Genomic DNA, 23,623 nt, shown 5'->3' with positions numbered 1-23,623 from the left:
TATATTTATTGTCTTTTCTAATTTAATTTAACTTTAATTAAATTACTTAAAATAATTAATTTTTTAAATCATAAACAAACATCTTTTCTTCTTTTACAATTTTTAATTATTTTATTTTTTTCAAAAGTTAATATTATTTATTTTTGTGCAACTAATTTTTTTTTTAAATTAGTTTCTAGACAGTGGATTCTTTTCTTATTATATTGCATTGAATCTTTAGTAATAAGAATTGTATAAATTTAAAAAGTTCTATATTATTTTTTTTATTTTTTTATTTAAAAAAATAGAGTTGGAGAGTAGGTTAAATATGAATGAGTGTATAATAATAATTTTATGTCTTTAAATTTAATGACGTGGTAAAATTTTATTGATGCTTACAAACCCTAGATTTTAGGATCATCTTAATATAATTTATTCCCTATCAATTTATGAAAATTTAAATGAATAAGTAAGTCTGTATGATATTGATTACATTAGTAAATATGATTTTAGTTATTAATTGATACAAATAAAATAATATTTTTAATAATTTTATGTATTATTATTATTATTTAACTCTATTGTATAGTTTAAATCAATAAAAAAAACATTGATGGTAGTAATTAGAAAAGAAATGACAAAATAAAACAAAAAAGAACTAACAAAATAAGTTCAAATCAAAATTAGAAAAGAAATGACAAAATGGCCCAAATCGATTTTGGACTAAAGCCCAGAAGGCTATAAAATTAGGCTGACAATGTAAGGCCTAAATCATTGAAAAAGGTTTTTACTTAAATGACTTAAAATTTGGAGAAAATTGTCTACTATATTAAGAAATAAGAGTTGAAGAATCTTCCCTAAATCATAAAAAGATATAGGAAACACCACATAATTTCAATACATTAAATTCACATACTTTACATTTTCTAAGTTTACCCACCTTTCTAGCAAAATACTAAATCATCATGGTGCTTGGGTGTTTGACTACAGCCTTAACGTGGGCAGGACGACAATAATTGTGGGGGTATTTACAATGGGCTACAATTTGCTTGGTCTATGGGGTTTCCATCCATTGCGTTGGAAATGGACAACTTGGCGGCGATCAAGCTCATATGCAATAAAACTATGGTGGAGACAGCAAATGCCATAGATGGAAAGGTGCAGGAAATGTTACGGCGCTGTTGGGAGGTGAAACAGAGTGGCGGATGAGATGGCTAACATTGCTATGTTCCAATAGCTGGGCATTAATATTTTCCATGAACCACCTGATGAAGTTCTGCATTTGCTGCATGATGATGAACTTGGGCACTCCACAGCCAGTAAATGTCTCTTAATAGAGTGTTCTTAACCTTATCTTCTTCCAAAAAAAAAAAAAAACACTTAAAACTATTTCATTTATTTTAATTAAAAAGCGTTTGTTAGAGAGAAGCGAGATACGCTTCGGGTCTAGGAAATGTCATTTCATAATATAAAATGCCTCCTAATAATAGATATTGTCTTATATAAGAAAAGTTTTTCTCAACCGTTGTTAAGATGTCTCATTTTATAGTAATTCATTTAGGTTTTTAGAGAAATCCACGAAGGAATTACAGTTGGCAATTCAGAAAAAGGGTCCTCACCTAGGTCCTTCACCAAGGCTATTGTTGCCCCACGTTATAGAAGGAAGCACTTGATTCAGTTATGAAATGTGACCCATGCTACCTTCAACTTATTTCCAGTCCTCGGCCTTTCGCGAATTAGGGACTAGACACCCCTGGTTCTTTTCGGCTAGCTATGGCCCAAAAAAGTTCATAGAGGCTAAAGCTATCAGTGCCATCATAGAAATATAGGTGGAGAACTTTGTTTAGAAGACCATCGTCTGCATATATGGGTTGCCTCATTTATTAATCACATGTAGTGAAACTCAATTCTAAGGAAAGTTTGAAGAGTTTTGTAGAAACCTCTATAATTCTCACACGTATAGCTCAATGAAAACCCCAACCACTAACGATTAAGTAGAGGCAACCAAAAAAAAAAATTTGAGTTTCGAAGAAAAAAGTGAACAAGGCCAAAGGAGTGCTGGTAAAAGACTTATCGAGAATTTATTAGATTTGGTGCTCTAAGTATATTTATATTTTTTAAAAATTTGTATTTTTTTCAAACAAATTGATTTAATATAAAATTATTTATGGATTACATTATCACCTTTTGTCAATGATTTTTGTATGCAAAATAAAATGGAAGCAAATATTAATTCATTGGTTTAATAAAATTATTCAGGAATTACATTAATATCATATCTTGTAACAACTCATAGCTATCGTATAATTCGTACTTTACAGTTTAGTCTTTTAGATGTCATAACACTAAAATTACACTTATATATAATTAATAAATACAAAGACACAATTCAAATATAATAAGAAAATACAGTAAGTTCCATGTGCAACTTACCTAGAAAAAGGGACAAATCTATAATTTCTCCTTTCAAATCCTAATCTATAATAAATCATTTCAATTTATCAATTTGAATTACCTTACATCATCTTATTATAAGTATAAGTCAATTCAATTTCATTTTTTAAAAGTTTCTTAAAATTTTATTTTTTATTCAATTTAATCCCTAAAATTGAAATAGCTATATATTTTAAATTTAAGCCTCGTTTTTCAATCTAATTTCAATTTCATCCTTCTATAACCATTTAAAATTAATAATTACAGAAATTTCATGTCACTTTCAAAATATTTATGTTTTAGTCCCTTTACTCAAAACTAACAAATTTCACTTTATAATTTAGTCATTTATCACATCCAAGCTTACAATCAAACTATTTAACACCAAAAGCTTCAAGATACATCAATGGTAATATTTATAAACTTTAACAATTTTAAAAATTATTATCTAAATTAATTAAATCTAGTTAAAACGATCTCAAAAATATAAAATTCATAAATAGGGGCTTACCTACACCTAACGTGCAAGAGGGCCGAATAATTGGAGCTTAAAAATGGCCTTTTGGTTCTTTCTTTTGTTAGCGAAATTGATGGGGAGACTATATTATTATTTTAATTAAAAATTAACATATTCAAGCACTAACCGTCCACTTCAATTTAAATGGCTTAATTGCCATACAAACCCTTGAACAATTCCTATTTAAACCTTTTAACTGATAAAAATTAATAGTGATTAATTTTTATAGTTTTTACGATTTAGTCTTGTACCTTAATTAGTCATTAATTCAGTGAAATTACTTATTCAAAATTCAATTCATCTATAAAATAGCTCCATCAATATTTTTATTAAATATTTACTAGCTCGGTTTATAGAAACGATGTCACAATACCTCATTTTTCTGGCACCACTAACTTTAGGGTCAAAACACTTGTACCGTAACTAACTATCCAATTAACAAATTTGTCAGACCAAAATTTAAAATAATATTTACAGACCCAGTCATTGAAGAACTGGGTTCCGAAATCACTAAAAATCGATTTGTTACACCTCCCCAAAGAACAATGGTATACCAAATAGCAAGGTTCACCAAGCTAACAGACATCACCCAACATAACTACCATCACTTATAATTTACAAATCTTGTAATTGCACACTATGAGGTTATATGACCGACCCAATGAAAGAGAGACTTAGACAAACAACTAGCCATACTCCCTTACTCTCACCTTTGTCCTCAAACCTTTTAATATGGAAGAGTTTATTTCCTCCTTAGGGAACTACAAGTAAGATGTATAAAGAAATACAAGAAAAATAATAAAATTAAAGGACTATTTTTCATTTTTTCATATATAGCTGAGTTCATTTAAAATTGGGTTGGCAAGATAGTTAATTGGCATTCAAAAGTAACTACATACATGTTGCCAAAATGTCCCCCTGCAAAATATGCTAACAACATGTGATAGCGGGTCCACACTCCGTCGCACAATAATTTTAGTTTCTTTCAATGCTTCATTATATTGGTTTTTTTTTAAACAATTTTATTATAAGTTTTTATCTTTTCTTAATATAATGTTTAAAACTATTCATAGCTCATCTTCAACCCATTAATAGAAGGATAATACGCTTCGGTACACTCAAACCCACATCCTCCTGCATTAATAACAATACTCATACCAATCGAGTTAAGTCTCGATCGATATTATATTATTAGTTCCTATATAATGCTTTCAGGAATATATTATTTGATTATCTAATAAAAAAACTTGTCAAATGAAATACTCAAATGTATTAAAATTTATGTATAATAAATTATTGATATATTAATTTATATATATATCACATTAAGGATGATCAATGTGAAAATATCAATGACTCTTAAATTTGATAAAACTTGACACTATAGGTTACATGAGACAAAAAATAATTAAAAATTATTTATGATAAATAATTTTAATCCTGTATTATTTAAATAAATAATTATTATTTTCATATTATTTTAATAAAGAACCACAAGATGAGTAAAACTTGAATTTAAATTTCATTGAATTTAAAGATGGAGATAACTAAATTGCCGTCAATGATATGATGAACTGAAAATTCATTTTTAGAAAATCCATTTAGGTACGTACAAGTCCCTATAGTAGGTTTTATAGTCCCCAAATTAATAAACGACCCATCACTTGAGCATTTTTCCTACAGCTCCAATAATAATAAATGCTATCAGTTGAGCATTTTAGATTTTAGCTAGGTTCAAGCACTTTTACTTTTACTCTTTTATTCGAGTCAGACAAATTTTAATTTATGTCATACACTTGAAGCATATGATTAATTTATTTTAGCTCACAAATTTATTATTTTTAAGATTGGGTTGAAATTTTATTTCGAAAATTAAATATATATAATGCAAGAATTACTTAAAAAATACATACGTTTCATGCACTTGGTAAAATTTTTAAAAAAATATCCTTACTTACATGCCTTAAAAAATCAAAACCAGGGGGTAAAATACTATAATTAAAAAGAAATGAAAATACTATGATGAAGACTGAGGTGGTAGATTCAAGAAATGTGTAAAGGGGGAATGGTCCATAGAATTTATGAAGTGGCAGTCCCACCACAAAATGTGATGCCTATCCCTGAAGTTGCATCAACCCCTATGGACCCCACCGCTTTGTTATTGCTTTTACCTGCCCCACTCCTATGACTATTTTTCAGTATTCATAATCAGATTTTACCCCCTAATCTATAATATGGTTTTTATTTTTGATAATTTACATTTGCTTTAATTATATTATATAACCTCATTAATGAAAATTTTACAAACATATCAAAATCTGTATATTTAGAAAAAAAGAAAAAAAAAAGAGAGTATAAAATGTATCAAAATTGAACACAAAAGCATAAATGGTCGGAGGTAATGAAACATGTCACCTCATTTCCAACAAACAGGGTGAGTGACCGGGTGTAGCCGGTTGGTAGTATTGGGCCTAGGGTCCAGCTCATAATTGAGGTTGGTGTTGTCAGGTAAAGGGGTGACAGTGAGTGGGCGAGGGAACAAATTATTAGGGGAAAGCTAATTGATGGTGTGTACTAGATTTGGACAGCTCACCATTCTTATGTTTTACTTTTTAATTTACACTTCATTGTGTATTCTCTTTTATTATTTATTCAAAAAAAGAGGTTCAAATTTAGATGTAAAATCTGCTTTGAAGAATAATAGTAATAGCTTCAAAGTCAAGCTCCATCTTTAGTTTATTGTGTAAGATTTAGGTTTAAAAGGGATTGGAAAAGAGGAGATTGGGTGATTCTCAAGAGGATATATTATTCCATTAATGAGTACATAGAAATGATTGAAATATATCAATGTAAGTCATTTACAATTCATGAAGGAAGAGAGATCAATATATATGGGCGTATTGTAGCTCAAACCATTAACTTTGATTTTATATATAACTTAGGGTGTGTTTAGCATTATTTTTAAAAAACATTTTTGAGATAAAAAATACTTTTGATACAAAAACATTGCTAAACAAATTATTTTTGAGAGAAAAAATACTCTTCAAACCAAAAATTGACCCCAAAACAATATTTTTTAAATACTGAAAATTTTAATTTCTTCTTAAAATTTTTTTCCTCAAAAATAATATTAAACTAAGTCTTAAAAACAAACGTAGAACTTGAATAATTTTATATTATCCTCAAACCAAAACTTGTATGAGGTTAAAAATTGGTATCACATGGAGGACAAAGTTAAAATTTAAAACTCATAAAGTTTGTTTGGTAATTGTTCCTTAAATGCACAACGTTATGTGCGGTAATCCTAGTACAAATTTATCACCCAATTATGATACTAAAGTACCATCAAAATCTCACATCAATAATATTTTTGTCAGCTCATTGACTTTCAATTTCATTCTTAATTTCAACCCCCAAAAAACCTCTTTCTTAATTAAATTCGACATTAAATTAATATAATGGTATATAGGGAAATTAATTAACCCAAAATTTATTTTCTATAAATATTAGACCACCTATAATTATTACAATGTTATTAACCAACCATAGCCTTTATTAAAAAGTAAAAATATTTACAAAGTTAACTTAGAAAAGAAAAATCCTAAAAAATTTTCTCACACTTTTTATATCTTATATTTTGTTTTGCCTAGCAATATTGTCAGCCTCTAGATGACTATCACTCACCTTTTTCTCCCTCCCACCAACTCTTTCTTTTTTTCTTGTTCATTCCACATGTCTTTTCTTTTTTCAGTTTGCAGATATATTTTGTAGGTATATTTGCTGTCTTCACAAGTTGTGATGGACAGATAACGGTGCCTATTGTTCACTAAAACTCCACCGACCACTAGTAGTTTTCTTGGAAAATGGGTGGCTATTCATCAGCTTCTTAACATATTTCTATTTTGACAGTGTTTTAGAATAATAAATGATTTCATGAGTTGATTCAAATTCGTGTTGTCTTATGTTTTATATGTTTTTTTGTTTTTTTTATTGTTTAATAAGTCTTCAATTTTAGAAGTTTTTGTTTGCTTTTGTAGCATGTTTGGTAGTCTTGCTTATGCATATAATCTTAATTTTACAAGTGATTTTAGGGACGATTTTGTTGTCGTCCTCTCTAGTTTGGTGAATGCTCGATTTTTTTGTTGATTTTTGATGCAGCTTTGAACCATCCGAGTCTAATTTCCTTATCGTATTAAATGCTTGCAATCACTCCAGATGTGTTGTGCTTAAGTTGTAATAAAGCCAATTGTCATCGTGTCATAATGGTCTATTGATGCTAAGGTTAAAGCCTTCATTGTGTTGATGGAGCTTGTTTTTCACCATCTATGACAAGTGTTTACTATTTTTCCCCCTGAATTTTATGGTTCCATTCATTGAATGAATTAATGAATTTACCTTTGAAAAAAAAATATTTAGAAAGTGTATGAAAAACAACTTCTGTATTACAATTCGACCATGTAATACCACTTAGTATTAATTAAACTTTAGATAACTAATGAGTTAATATTTACTTCCATTTTGCTTTGCATGCAAAAACTGTAACACCTCTTAACCCCAAACCGTCCCGGAAGAGAGTTATGGAGCATTACCGGAGTTTACAGAATAATTACACACAATTTCATTTACTTTCAACTCTCTTCAATCAATCACTAAGATAATGATCAGAAGAATCATATCTAACTCATATTCCGCTCTTTATTCTACATTCTTCGACTTTATGTTTTCATTTAAACCATCTTCAAACTACTTGTACATTATGGTTTCTATTGGAATATACCCTCTGATATACTTATTCAATCAAACAAATTCCCTTCATACTCAGTTACAATCATATGACCCTGTTTAAGCTTCAAAAATTTCTTTGCATTACTAATCAGGAAATCTCTGACTAACATATATTTCTTTCAGAACTCATTTTAGAAAATTCCAAATAACCCTTTCATAGTTACAGCATAAATCAATATTTTCCACCTTTGGTAAATTGAATCTTTTAGTAGAAATATCATACCTTCCTATCATTTATTCGACGAACCAAGCAATTCATTTACAGCCTTGATAATATTCTCTTTCCAAATTTCAATTCTTTCAAGATCATTTTCAGCTGTAATTTTCAATTCTTCCACACTATATGTACAAAATATTAACAACAGATATGTTATCCATTCAGACAAACTCTGTACCTTGAAGTACTTCGGGAACCGATTGAGAAACAAGAGGGGCATATATCATAACAAATACAATTTCTTCTATTCACTGAAGAACATCAGTTATAATTCTAAATAATTATGTATCATTTTTTTTATTATTTCATCAGTCATCATTCAGTAATTAATTACCCATTGAGTTTATACCCAGTGTTGTTGATTCAGTTTTCATCTAATTCACGAGACTATTCGTCTCCAGTATACATTTCATAATCAATACCATCGATATTTTCGTCTAACATTTTCACTATAAAATAGTACCAAACAAATATATCAGCATCCGATCCCGACTCAATTTCGACTCAATTATGGCATGTACCTCTAGACTCAATTCCGAGCTCGATGTAGTCCGAGAATCGGCTAAACTTGAATAGCTCTGATACCACTAATTGTAACACTCCCTAACCCCAAACCGTCCTGGAAGAGAGTTATGGAGCATTACCGGAGTTTACAGAATAATTACACACAATTTCATTTACTTTCTTATGTTCATGTCAAAACTGTCTTCTTGAGTAACAGTCACTAAAATATTTATATCTAGAGTTACGAAACTTCAAATTAAGTTCCGTTAATTTTTCTTAAAACTAGACTCATATACCTTTCTACCATAAAATTTTCAGAATTTTTGGTTTAGCCAATTAGTACAGTTTATTCCTCAAAGTTACCCTTGATCTGCTGTTTGACAGTTTCGACCTTTCTTTACTAAAATTTAATTATCTCATAGCACAGAACTTAGATGATGTTCCCGTTTATTTTTATTGAAAATAGACTCATTAAAGGTTTTAAGCATATAAATTATAGCCTGTAATTATTTTTATACAAGTTTTTATGATTTTTCAAAGTCAGAACAGGGGAACCCGAATTCATTCTAACATTGTCTCACAAAAATTCAAATTCATACCAAATTAGTCAAATCCTATTTTATACCATAGCCAAATTTAAATTTATTTATTTTATCCTTACATTTACAATTTCAAAATGACATACACATAAGACATCCTAGGTACATGCCATTACCAATAATTAACACACTTTACCTTAATGAATTTGGGATCGGACTGGGATGCTGATTCAACGTACTATCTTTACTTAACCTGCGCACGGAAACAAACCGTACGCTGAGTATGGTATACTCAGTGGTATTTCTATAATCCGAACACTTGATAATATAACAATTAAACTTAAAATCACAATGATAAATATAACCATTCATTTATTTATTTTATAGATAAGTTTCATTTACTTACCATAAAAATTCTATACAAGCCATATAACAAACACAACAACATATTTGCTCAATTCTTTTCATTTGCTTGTTGTATAAATTCTTTCAATATATTCACAATTCACTTGTATTCACACTTTACTTCTTAACAACATACCATTTTAATTGATTCTAACATCAATCATTATCCATTTGAACTTCACTCATTTCATGAACCTTTTGGTTCATGTTTTCAATCTCATATCTCAATTTCAATTCTCAATTTCAATTATCAATTCAATTTCTCATTTCATTCCAATAGTTCAATCAATCAAATTCACTCGATTTATCTTTTCACTTATTTACCCCTATTAACAAACCCGGACTTTGACGGATACACGGATTCCAACCCAAACACACCAGTACGGCACATTGTGCTTAAAACGGTACACAGTACCTGATCAGTATACGACACATAAAGTGCCTAAAACGACACACGAGGTGCCTGATACGACACACGAGGTGCCTGAAATACGACACATAAAGTGCCTGATCGATAAAGCCGGCAAATCCCGTACACTTTCAGATCCTATGGCATGCCAATTATATCCGACTTAGCCCGATTAGTTAATAGGGTATTTCATTCACTTTCTCAATTTAATAATTCTTTCATCAATATCTCATTCAGAAAATTACATATATTTACCCATTTTCACAATTCATACAATTTCATTCAATTCAACAATATATTTCAATTATTCACATTAATTCATAATTCAATACAATTCAATTCATTTTTCAATATCAAATATTCAAATATCACAATCTCATATATATTATATAATTCAATCAATATAAATTCAATCAAAATAATTTCAATCAATATAAATTCAATAAAACAGATATTCATAAATCAATTCAATATAAATTTATCACAGACTAAATCAATTCATTTCAATTATAAAGACACAATACAAATAATTCCCATCTTAATTATTTATCATAATATTTATCCAAAATTCAATTATCATAATTGCATAATATCTCACTCACACACACACACACACACACACACACACACATATATATATATATATATTTATAATATATAATTCAATTTAATTCAATCAATATAAATTCATCACATACCAAATTAATCCATTTCCATTATAAACACAATAATTCTCACTTCAACATTTATTAAATGCATTGAATAAAAAAAATATAACAATTAATAACTAAGTTCGGATTATAGAAATACAAACCGTATTTTTTCGAGCTAACTCCCTTTGTCTTTGCCATTTTTTTTCCTTGCTTAGCCGAGGTTTCTCGAGACAACATTAGCTACGGGAATTAAAACAATTCATATTCGTTAATTCACTACTAATTTGTATCTAATTAATACAATTTTTATTCAATTTCTACTTTAATTTCAATTTAATCTTAACTAGATTTACTTACTTTTTCTATCTCAATTCATATTTCATTTCTATTCAAATTTTGTCCAAACTCATACTTAACTATTAAATTTCCAGCATATTTTCATAATTTTGAATTTATTTCCATTTAATCCCTAAAACTCAAAACTTATAGCTTAGTTTACGATTCAATCCTTTATTCAATTCCAATCAAAATTTCTATCAAATAAACCCCCAATTCCATCATTTTATTCAACATGAACCATACTTAGAAATCTAATGACTTTCAAAATTTCTACTTAAAACAAATAGTATTTATCTCTAGGATTCCAAAAACTCAAAAATCATAAGAAAAGGGGCTAAATTGACTTACCAAATTAACTTGGAACCTTTAAAACCTTATTTTTCCCTTTTTCTTTTCTTCCTTTCTCCCTTCTCTGTTTCGTCCCCTGCTATTCTGTTTCTTTCCTCTTTTTATTCTTTGTTTCTTTCTTTTGTTTCTTTTATATATATATATAATGACAATAATAACTATAATAAAAATCTATTTAATAACAAATATTTATTTAACACTTGTACCAATCATTTTTATACACTTGTTTTTCTTCTTTTTTTTATATATACATATATATTTAATAATTTAATGATATACATAATTCAAGAAAAATCTTGATTTTTCTTCCATTCACCGCCTCATTTCATGGGTATGACTTAATTGCCATTTTGATCCTTTTATTTTCTATTACTTTAAAACTAAACTTTCACATTATATTCAATTTAATCTTTTATCTAATTATCCTTAATTAAGCTAAATTTACTTAATTAAACTTTAATTAATCACTCACTTAACTTCATAAATATTTTTACTTTTTTTTATAATCTAATCCATTTTTCAGAAACGGTGACCCGAAAATACACTTTTCTAATAACCTTAAAGTTCGGGTCGTTACAAAAACCATTAAAGACAATATACAAAGGATATTAATTTAATTTATAGATAATTTTATTAAACCAATACGTTCAAAAAAATACAAGTATACAAATAAATATATTACACTTAGGGCACCAGATTGAACACATTAAGGAGAATAGACCATTGGTTTTACCAAGAATAAAGTAGTACTACAATATTAGAAACTGAGTACTAGGGTATGTATGATAAGTTGTTTGCAACTTGGTTGATGGGGTTTCATCAGTTGATCCTAGAATCAAATAGTTTAGAGGTAGTTAAGACATTAACAAAAAGCTTTGGGAGGGTACCAACTAGCAAATTGGCTCGATCAGTTAAGGACCTGTTAAGAAAGGAAAAGGCAGGAAACGGTGGTGCATGTTTACAGGGAGGCGAATAGGACGGCAGACTGTATGGCTCAATTGGCAATAAGACAAGAACGAGGCTTCCCATATGCTGCACCAACCACTGGAGGAACTAACTCATTTGCTGCAAGCCGATTAAGAGGGTAGAACAATGTCTAAGATTCTTATTTAATAGATTTTGTTTGCTTCAATTTCTCGTATCTTCATAAAAAATGTTATATACGTTATCACTGAATTAGATATCTTACCTCATTAATAATAGTGTTATTTATGTTAATTTTTTTAAAAAAAAATGTAGGACCATATTATAATATGATTCATTGGTAGTGTATCCATAAATAAATCAAAATAATATTTATGTTGTATTTATATTTATTTTTATACTATTGATATAAACAATATTTATATATGAATTTTGATTTATATTTTTTTCACTTTTTTATGTTGTGAAACTTACATTTTAAATAGTAGTATTAATATTAATGTTAACCCGTAAGATTAATAAGGGAGGAAGACAATGATAGTAGCAGGATGATAAAGTACGGGAAGGAGTTCTTTCGATAAAAGAGTTTAGGAGTTGAGGAAGGAGTAAGTACATATTGTGCATGAGTTGTTTGTGAGACCATTTTATATTGAGGCCATGAACATAAAAGTTTGATTTGACATCCTTAGTAGTGACAGTGATACTATATCCTAGGATAAGACATTTTAAGATGATTGACAATCAATTATCTTGGATCTCCGCGTGGTCCTTATATAATTTTAGCGAAGATGTTTAGTCCAAAAGTTCACCAAATTGAGATTCACAAATTGACTTAAAGTCAACTATACCATTGACTCCATAGTTAAACACGTATAAATTTAACCGGTGAAACTAATTTATATCTCAATTTCGAATTACTTATTGTGAAGACCAAATTTGTTTAGTCAATATGACTTGCAATTTTTAATCGCGCATTTTCAGATCATGTACTTATCATCAATTTTGTTTCCCAATTGTCTCTAAGAAGATTAAAAAAAAAAAAAAAGCTTGTGAAAGTTAATAAAAAGGGTTAAATTATTTTCCGATTTCATTTTTTCTTTTCACACATATACTAATTCCTTTAGTACTTCAACTTTGCCAGCTAATTTAAAGCTGTAGTGGGTCCTAACCTATTAAAAACTCACACCATCACAGTAAAAGTATTTTTCAAAATGTTAACCTTCCATCAAACTTAATTATAAAATGTTAAAAAATAAAAAAAATTTAAATATGTTGAAGTATATTTAAATTTATTTATAAAAATTACGAGAATTAGGTGAGATGGTAAATGTTTTTCCTATTTTAACCAGTAGTTGAAGGTTTGATCTTTGCTCTGAGTATAGAGCAGTTTTAAAACTCGTGGCTAGTATCTACCTTTAATGGGCCTACAAAATACAGATAATTAATTACTAAGCCAGCTTCAATCGATACATTGAGAAATAAAAAAAAACTATTTATAAAAAATTAAATTTAAATAAAATCTAAAAAAATATATCATATCTAACTCAACGAATGTGTACTTAAAATTACCCTAAAAAATGTCTACTTAAAATTGTTTTAGTCTCAAATGTTTACTTTTGTTGTTATTTTGACTCTAATTTTTTTATCATTTTAGTTTTCAATTTCCAAATTTTAATCAATTTATTGTTTTTTGAAAAAAAATAATTAGACTATTAAATTTTTAATGCTGTTGACATGTATACACGGTTGATGTAGATAATTTTTAATGCTGTTGACATGTATACACGGTTGATGTAGATAATTTTTAATAACTTTTTTTTATATAATTTTTTTATATAATTTATATATATTTTATTTTTTTATAAAATATCAAAGATGTTAAACTTATAATGATCCGGTCAAATTTTTCATTAAAAAAACAACAATTTAATTAAAACTTGAAAGTGTAAAGTCAAAGTGATAAAAAAATTTAGATTAAAATGAAAAAATAAATAAATGATAAAAACTATATCTATTATTATACTTAAATCTCAAACAATCACTAACAATTTAAATTATATAAAATATATTTTTAAATAGTATTGTTAAAAGTAAAAATATATAAAAATAAAAAATATATATTAATAAATTTAAAAACTAAACTTAATTTTATTTTCAAATAATCACTAACAAATTAGAAATAATTTTAAATATTACCTTTTTAAATTGTAAAATTTCAATAACTTAATTTTTACTAAACCAATTATTTATTCAAACAAATCAACCATAAATGTTAGCATTTAAATTAATAAATTTTAAAATATTATTATTTTAAAAATCTCAAAAAAAAATTTAAATATTTTATTCAAACGAATTCTCAAATTATACCATTTTTCTTAGCTGCTTAAATTTTTTTAATATAAAAATAGTATCTAAATTATCAAATATTTTTTTCATTTTATCCAAAATGTATGTGAGGTCCATTAAAAACATGTAACATTTTTTTAATTGATATCTTGCTTCACTATTTTTTTTCTTCCTTTCTTGTAAACATGTCTTTAATGAAAACTAATGCCACTCGTAATAAGGATCATATGCAATAATATTTTTTATTAGTCACTTACGCCTAACTGATTGATGATGATTCTTTTTTTTAGTTGACTTATTTATAATCTTTTTCTAATTTATAAATAGAAGGATAATACGTTTTTCAACACAATTAAACTCACGTTTTGATAACAATATCTATATTAATTAAATTAAGATTCAATCGACAATATGAATTCAAATTTTAAAAGTGTAGTTATTAGAAAAAAATTGTTTTAACATTGAATAAAAGTAAATCTCAAATCTAATTGGAATAAAACAAAAATTTTTTAAAAGAAAAGAAAAGAAAACAAAATTTTAACTCATTTATAAAAAAAAAGAAAAAAGAAAAAAGGGAGTGGATAAAAATAAAAGAGGAAATTATGAATAAATAATGTATTCTCTTTATCAAGAATTGACTAGTTGCCATAATTGACATCACTTCATCTTAAGACAAACACTTACCTCTTCCCAACAACAACAAACAAACAATTCCCATTCAGACAGACAGCTCTTCTCTTGTCCTTTTTAAGGAACTTCCTTTATTACACCATTAATATTTAATCAAATCAACTCAAGTTAAACCAACCACACCTTAATTACCTAATTAATTTTGAAGTACATTCTTAATGTAACAATGGTTTAATTAACCAATAATTACCCAAACATCATTATGAATATTTATTCATATAAATATTTCAGTTTGTGGCTTTAAAAAACTTATCTTGTTGGAATAGAAAAGAAAAATAGTGGGCAAATCGAGCTTTTCTTTTCTTTTTTTATTGTTTTCTTTTGCCCTTTTGTACCAGTGTTGTTGTATAATTTATTAAGTACAAGTTTCTTGGGTGGTGATTGAAGGATGAATAGTGGCGGTGGTGGAGGTGGTGGGGGGGCTGAGAGTGGCGGTGTAGGGATGGTAGCAATGAGGTCGTCATCATCATCATCATCACCATTTACAGTGTCACAGTGGCAGGAGCTGGAACATCAAGCTTTGATCTTTAAGTATATGATGGCAGGTTTGCCAGTACCACCTGATCTTGTGCTCCCTATTCAGAAGAGCTTTGAGTCCATATCTCATAGGTTCTTTCACCACCCTACCAGTAAGCATAATATTTTCTTTTCTTTTCTCCTTCTTCTTCTTCTTCTTAGCATCTTCTTTAAAACCCTCTCCTTTATTTTATTTTTTTATAAATTTCTAAAGATTTGATGTTTTGATTTTTTTTTCTTCTCCCTTCTTTTCTGGGTTTTTTTTTTGTTTTGATTTGAGGAATCTTGTTTATTGATTGGGTGTTTTCTTGTTTAAAAAAACTGAATTTTTTTGGGGGGTTTTGAATTTTGAAATGCTTTAAAGTTTCTTTCTTTCTTTTTTATTTATTTATAGTTTTTAAAAGTAAAATATAAACAAAATAAAAAAAAGATGGCTCAGTTTCAAGCAACGATCTGCCCATTTTAAATGAGTTTTAAGATAAACTTTTTGATATTATGAGTGGAATATTTGATTATTTCATAGTTCCAATGGACAATCTAAATTGACTTTTAATAACATTAAAATCACATTTTAAGGAGAAAGATTGGTCCCTTTCCCTTGTTTTCTCATACAGATTCACTCCCCCAAAAGAAAAAAAAAAATTCTTACAGCTAAATTCCAGACATGTTTAGTTTTTTGATGTCTTAATCAACAAATGTTGCATCACTTTTCACATTTTTTATTCATTTTCTGGTATTTTTGTTTTTACGATTAGATTCTGATATTTGTTATATAGAAATTGTTCTTTGTAACATCATTGTTAGAATCTATTATATTGTTGGTTTTGTATGTTGTTAAACTTGGAACCTACGTTCATTCATGTTTTGTTCCATTTGTTAATGAAAAACTTTGTTTTGAATCTGAATTGAGTGTAATATTGCAGTGGGGTATTGTTCCTTTTATGGGAAGAAGGTGGATCCGGAGCCAGGACGATGTAGGAGGACCGATGGCAAGAAATGGCGGTGTTCCAAAGATGCGTATCCGGACTCAAAGTATTGCGAGCGCCATATGCACCGTGGCCGTAACCGTTCAAGAAAGCCTGTGGAATCACAAACTATGGCACAGTCATTATCTACTGTGACATCATTGACTGTTTCTGGTAGTACTACCGGTGGTGGTGGGACTGGGACGGCAAGCTTCCAGAGCCTTCCATTACATGCCTTTGGTGGTACGCAAGTCACTGCTTTGGCAACCGGCCAGTCTAATTATCATGTGGAGTCAATCCCCTATGGAATCCCGAGGAAAGATTATAGGTAAACTCGCTTCACATAGTTTTATTCTTAGCTTGGAAAAGATTGCTATATTGTTGAGATGTTGTACGGATTCTAGATCTATTATTTATCGGACCCGTATCTGTTAGAGTGTGTGGTAGGAGTAAAATTGCGGATTTCTTCTCATTCGGGTAATGGAGGTATTGCAGAAACTTGAAAGTTTCTGTTAAGCTCAGTGTTCCGGGCCCCTGGTGTCCTCAAGGATGGATGATGAGTTCAGTAGTGTCGCAGCTGAAATTTGTTCTAAGCTGACAGTTATTCTTTACTAGTCTTTTTGCTTTTGTTTTCTCCGGGAAGTTTGCTTTTGCTGTCTGACTACCATGAGAATTGTCAATATCATGCTACTGCGTGCGAAATTATCCACTGTTCCTGTTTTTACCTAGTGGGATAGGGTACTTTTTTGCAGAAAGCTGAAAACTGTATTCACTTCATAGCTTCTGAGTGCTTGAGGACGTGCACCCACCTGTTTCCAGGCCCGGAACGTGGTGCATGATTCGTGGTTCTCAAGAACTATTTGTTCTTGCAATGAATTTCCGAAAGCTATACATTAGTTTTGCAGCTAGGTTTGGTTCTTGTTGGTCCCATTACTGTTATAATTTAGTAGGTTTCCTGTTGATATATTCCTACGATGTGGGTAATGGATTAGTTCCTTGAAACTTTTTAAAAAAAGAACTCTGCAATTCCCAGGGTTCCGGGCCCTTATGTTTATGAATACACTGTAGGATTCCATTGTCATAGCTGAGTGTGTTTTTTACCGTCTTTTTTTTAGTATGTTTCCTTTGTATAATTCGTCCAAAAAAATTCTTACAAGCATTCTGAACTAGTGGCAAATTGGCCCTCTCTGTTTTCTGTCAGATGGGAAAGATACAAAAGGTCGAATTCACTTTACTGTTGTTGTTGGAACCTTGTTCTAGAAGTATTGTATTACCTGCTATTTTTGGGGAAAGAAATGGTAGGGTATCCCGAGTTCGAGGTCTTACAACATGGAAAGTGAATGTGTTTTACTGTCTATGTTTGTAATATGACTTTGAAATTCATCTGTTGCTCGAATTTACTTTTGCCCGCAAATTCTGTACGCGGTCTTCATTGTTGGTAGGTTATTCTAGGCCAGACAATTTGATTATTCATGTTATGTTGGTGTAATTTTGTTATGTCACTATCATGTTTGTGGTATTTTATATTTTTATAAGTTTTGATGGATTAATAATTGATACTGTATATATTGGGACATTTGTATATTTATGCTATTGTGTCTCTTGTTTCATCATGTCGTCAAAGTCTAGGTTATCCTTTGCTCCAATACACTTTTCTTCTTATTAGTCCACTTTCTTATAAACTGTATTTAATAAAGACATGTGCTTTTCTGAATTAGCCTTAACGCTTTAACACTATTAGCTTTGCGGGCCATATGGTTTTCAACAGTCTTTATTGAATTGACTGCAAAATGTTCCGAGGAATTGAATAATTTTCGTGTTTACTTGGTTTTTGTCAATGTTATAGCATCTGGACGTAGTATGATTGGTTGTCCGAGGTTTCAGTGTTACATATATCCATGTTGTTCTCATGAGGTCTATGCAGATTCATTTATATAGGTCAGCTCCCCCAGTGCATATGCCCTTCCCGATCTTAATAAGTTCATGCTTGTATTGCATTCAGATAATACCGAATTTGTATCGTGTTTGATTTTGGTATTCGATTCAAATTGCTCAAACTCTGTTATTTGTTTTAACCATACCTGCCTGCTCCTTTTCGGGTAAGTATTGGACTGCCTCTGAACTATATTTGTACGTTTTACATCTGATGAATGATTATGATGTAATTTAACCGGATTATTGATCGGATGTATGACTTGATGTTTTGGTCTGGTGCTGGTTGATCATGCTTTTGATGTGTTTTACTCTGCTCATTATAACACGTAGGTCTCAAGGAATAAAACCCGATGCGGGTGGGCATAGTTTCATCTCTGAGGCTTTGGGAAGCAACCGGGACACATGGCCTCTAATGCAATCTAGAGTCTCTTCATTTCCTCAGTCAAAATCCGATGGCAACCCCATCTTACTGAATGATTACCCTCAGCTTTCATTTTTCAGCGATTTCAACTCAGGAGAAACCGTGAAGCACGAGGGTCAATCTCTTCGGCCGTTCTTTGACGAGTGGCCTAAAACCAGGGACACCTGGTCAGCTCTTGAAGACGACAGATCCAACCAGACCTCATTTTCTACAACACAGCTATCGATATCCATTCCAATGGCATCATCTGACTTCTCCACAACTAGTTCTCATTCTCCACACGGTGAGTTTCAAACTCCATAGTTGATCCTCCGAAACCCGCATTTGAATTACGCTGCAGATGGTTGAATGAATAGATATTTGGGATTTCCTGGAACCCCAATCGGAGAGAAGGCCTGGAAGTGTTCTAGCTACTGACTAATATTGTCCTCTTTGATGATTTTGCTTCAGCATGAATGTGTGTAGTATTAGTACACTGTAAGGTTTAGGGTTTTGGTATAAAATAAAACAAACCCTAGCAAGTAACTGGAAAAAAAAATCAGACATTGCAGTTTTAATGGAATGAATGAAAGAGCATCAATTTTTCTGCTTGGATTTTAAATTTTTTAATCGTAAGAAAAATATAAAAAAAATTGAAGAAATTTGTTATTTTCCGTTAAAAGTACTTCTGTGTTTATAAATTTGAAGTGGTTTTTATTGTGTTTGTGGTTTTCATTTCCCGTTACTAGAATTAACTAAGGCTAAAATTTAAGACTAGATAATCCTATATGTATATTTTATAAATCCATACAATTGATTCCTTGAGTTTTCGAAATATTGTCAAAGAAAGTACTTCAAATCATTGCTATTTGACTCGGACCTGTTTTAAAAGAGCAGAGGTATTTCGAATTGTTTGTTGACACGAACAAAGTCAGGAAAAATCTCTGAAATTATTTCAATATTAGACCTTGGACATATCGAATTTCTTTAGAAATAAAATCTTTTGTCTCATGGTAGCCTGCGCCGGTCCCCTATGAAATTTTCAGTATTGGGTTAATCATACATTTCACACATGTTTCTAACGATTCATATGCCATTATCAAATGATACAAATCTTGAATAAGAATCTATAATGCACTAGAATGCCTTTGTTGACGATACTCTCTATATTTTGATAAAATTTGATTATTAACAAATAAACAAGCTATATCTTAAAGTCTACAAAAAGCATGAGACTTCTCTAAATAAATTAGTTAAATTTATGATAAATATCATTATGAAAAAGGTAAACTGTAATAGAGGACATCTAACTATGGGTTTTTTTTTGTCACCTAATTATGAAAAGTTACAAAATAGTCATCTAACTATTACTATATTTCTTTTATGGTCACTCAAATATGAAAAATTAAAAAATATCACTCAACTATTTAATTGTCTTTTTTAATCACCAGCTGGCTAACGTAAACATGAAAACACTAAAAAATTCAAGATAGTTGGGTGATTAAAAAAGACAACATTGAATAATTGAGTGATCATCTTATAACTTTTCATAGTTAGGTGATCCAAAAAGAAATTTACTGTATTTTATAATTTTTTATAGTTAAATGATCAAAAAAGAAAACTTCATAATTGAGTGACCTTTAATGCAATTTACCCAAAAAGAACATTCACCAACCGAGATACCATACATATATCGTAGAATAAATGAACTCATAAGTATAGAAGATAATGCTGTCACGTGAATGGTATGAGCATCGGCTTAGAATTATTGAAGAAGAATAACATTGTGTCAATTTAAACAAAAACTTGTATATATGATTTGATATTTATTTTTTAATTAAAATTGGTTATTAACTTTTTTAAAAAGAGATTTAATATTAATTTTTTTAACAATGTTAGTTTGATAACGAAGGTGATAGTTTATATTATTTCTCTTACATATCATGTCAATAAATAATTTAAAAATTATAAAAATATTAAAAATAATAATAAATTCAGTTTTTTTTTTAAAAAAGCATAAACTATATATTAATTTTTATATAAGTTGTCATGTTTAAAATTTTAAAATTTTAATTAATATTTTTATTAAAAAAATAATAATTCGATTTTTTTAAAGGACTAAAGGTTAAATTTAACTAAAAATAAATGCCAAATTGAAAAAAAGATATAAACGGATCGAAATTGAAGATTATATGGTGTGATTTGAAATTTAAATTTGTTGAAATATTGTTGAATTTAGTAAGTATTATCTACAAAAATAAAATATGAATTTTAAATGAGTTGGTACACACACGATCAAATCCATGTATTAAATTTCTTCTGTACTTTTTGTAGTCTGTAATTAAGGCCACGTAAGTTGTGGGCAGAGGAATTAATGGCAGGCAAGGTTGTTGAGGACAATTTGTTTTAGCTATGAGTACACATTATCTATTTCAACAGTAAAAATAATTTGAATAAATGTAATTATTAGATTGTAATAAATTGTAATTATAAAGAACTCTAATTTATTAGACAGATTTGATTGATTGAATGTAATTATATTATAATTTTTGTTGTCGGTAGTGTAAATTTTACTTACACATTTATATAATTTATATATAATATAAATATTAATTACTGTAAAAAAATTATTATGATAAAAGAAATTTCTAGACGGGTAACAAAAATTAAAATCAAATCATCATATATAATAGATTAGTCAAAGAAAATAGTCAACAATACGATAACTAAAAAAAATAACAAGAAAAATAAACATCATAAGCAATTTTATCTCATTACTATTGCATTCTATATTTGTTAGGTTATTCCCTCTTTTAACATTTAACGTATACTTCTTATCATCATCTGTTAGTTCTTGATCGAGTTCTTCATCATGTGAACCTGAATCTTTATCATTAAAATTATTAAGATCTCTTTCTTCTATGCACTCTTCAAAATATGAATCATCCCAATTTCACCTACAAATAAAGTTAATAAAGTTATAAAGTATATAATATGCTTGTATGATCCAACTTTGTTTTTTACGCAATTATGAAGTGATGTTATTAATATGAAAAATCTTGGTTATAGAACAACAAAATTCCTCTCAACCATATTTCGAAACTTTGAATGTCTCAAATTGAAGAGTTTGCGAGTTGTCTCTAATGTTTGTATCTAGCTCTATTCTCTCAAATAGTATTGTACCCCATTATATGGTGTAAGAAAATATTTTGTATCTGAAAAACTAACATCTACAACATAATATTTGTGTTCATGGTGCAAACAATATGTAGCTTTGATTATAGAAACTTACATTAGGTTATACCCTTTTTATAATAAGTAAATTAGGTTAAAATAATATAAAAGTTAAAATTCATAAACTTTATAAAAAGTTTTATAAAATGTCTAACAATTTTCATAACATTTCTTGTAAATAATATATTTTTTACCATAAATTTAGAGACTTATTTTTTATAAATCAGTTATGGTCAAAATATTATAACACGTTTTTATATAAATATCTTATTTTTATAATATATAGCATGAACACGTAAATAAGTTATGTCCATATATTTTGACTAAAACTTTTTATAAATAAATACACTACAACACTTTTATAACAAATAAATTATTTTCTATATACTATTTGACCATAACATAGAATTTTTTTTAAGATTTTAATTATATAATTTTTTTGTTAAAACTTTATAAAATACACAAATTATTTTTTTTATAACATAATTTTTTAAGACTTATAATATAACTTTAATCGTAACCATCTTGAGCACTCGGATGTGTTCTTTTCTTTTCATAACTTAAACTTGTATAAAAAATAATAATGTTTTAAAGTTAAATCATGAATAAATATAAGTATTTCAAAAGCCATAGAATAATTGGATTTGAAGATAATTACCAAAATAATTACTCTAATTCTCACCCTTCCCTAAGAATTGAAAAGTGTAATTGGGGTGCTTCAATTACATCTAATTTAGTGGAACCCGTCAATTACAATGGTTATTCAAACATGTCACCTTTGTGTAATTATAAACAATTACACTTAAATCTAATTACTAGGTAATTTTTCAAACACTACCTTAGTTTCTAAGTCATTTTGTTTACAAGTAATTATATAAAAATTTTCTGATCAAATCAATTATTATAGGTAGTACTATGAATGAATAGCTAACTCAACTAAGCAACTAACTCTACATGTGATCATGTTTCTTTAAAGGAAGGCATCTAATTTCTATAGAAGTCTTTTCTTTAAAGATCTCAATATATTTGATTCCTTATGGACGATTTATTGAAGTGCATTTCAAGAGAAGATACATTTACACTGATTGGAGAATTGCAAGCCTATAATGCCTATTTGAAGAAGGTTTACTTAGTTGATTTGGTATGATTGAGAGAGAGCTTAATTGTTCATGGTAAGCAACTTGTTTTTAGTGCAATTACTTTGTAAATAAATTGTTCATGTTCAGTTTGTAGTTATGCTTTCAAGAGAAAAGTTTTACTGAGGAGAGTATTTTAGTTTATATATAGGAGTGAGGTTGCAACTTGGTGAGAGAGTTGAACTTAAATCACATCTTGTATTATAAATTGATAATGGATTATCCTCTAGGTAAGACTTTGCAGATGTAGGAAAGTCTTTCGAACTATATAACCAATCCTGTGTCCGTTTCTTTTCATTTTCTTTTAACTTTTTTAGTTTTCATCCCATTACAACTCAATTCTCACTCA

At 28.7% G+C, this 23,623-nt stretch overlaps 1 protein-coding gene across 1 annotated transcript; it reads left to right on the top strand.

The window, feature by feature from the left end:
• The first annotated feature begins 15,034 nt into the window (after window positions 1–15,034).
• On the top strand, window positions 15,035–19,519 carry LOC107920016 (growth-regulating factor 4). Its single transcript, XM_016849498.2, has 3 exons — window positions 15,035–15,717; window positions 16,528–16,897; window positions 18,835–19,519. Exons 1-3 carry the CDS (start codon window positions 15,477–15,479, stop codon window positions 19,226–19,228), a joined length of 1,005 nt encoding a protein of 334 aa, XP_016704987.2. The 5' UTR covers window positions 15,035–15,476; the 3' UTR covers window positions 19,229–19,519.
• The last annotated feature ends 4,104 nt before the right edge of the window (window positions 19,520–23,623 follow it).

This window comes from Gossypium hirsutum, chromosome A13 (assembly GCF_007990345.1).
Source record: "Gossypium hirsutum isolate 1008001.06 chromosome A13, Gossypium_hirsutum_v2.1, whole genome shotgun sequence".
Classification (NCBI taxonomy): domain Eukaryota; kingdom Viridiplantae; phylum Streptophyta; class Magnoliopsida; order Malvales; family Malvaceae; genus Gossypium; species Gossypium hirsutum.
This window is presented reverse-complemented; position numbering and strand designations above follow the sequence as displayed.

Coding starts and splice junctions, on each gene's coding strand:
- LOC107920016 (XM_016849498.2), top strand. CDS start 15,477: ATGAATAGTGGCGGTGGTGGAGGTGGTGGGGGGGCTGAGAGTGGCGGT. Junction 15,718..16,527: donor GTTCTTTCACCACCCTACCA/GTAAGCATAATA, acceptor GTAATATTGCAG/TGGGGTATTGTTCCTTTTAT. Junction 16,898..18,834: donor ATCCCGAGGAAAGATTATAG/GTAAACTCGCTT, acceptor TATAACACGTAG/GTCTCAAGGAATAAAACCCG.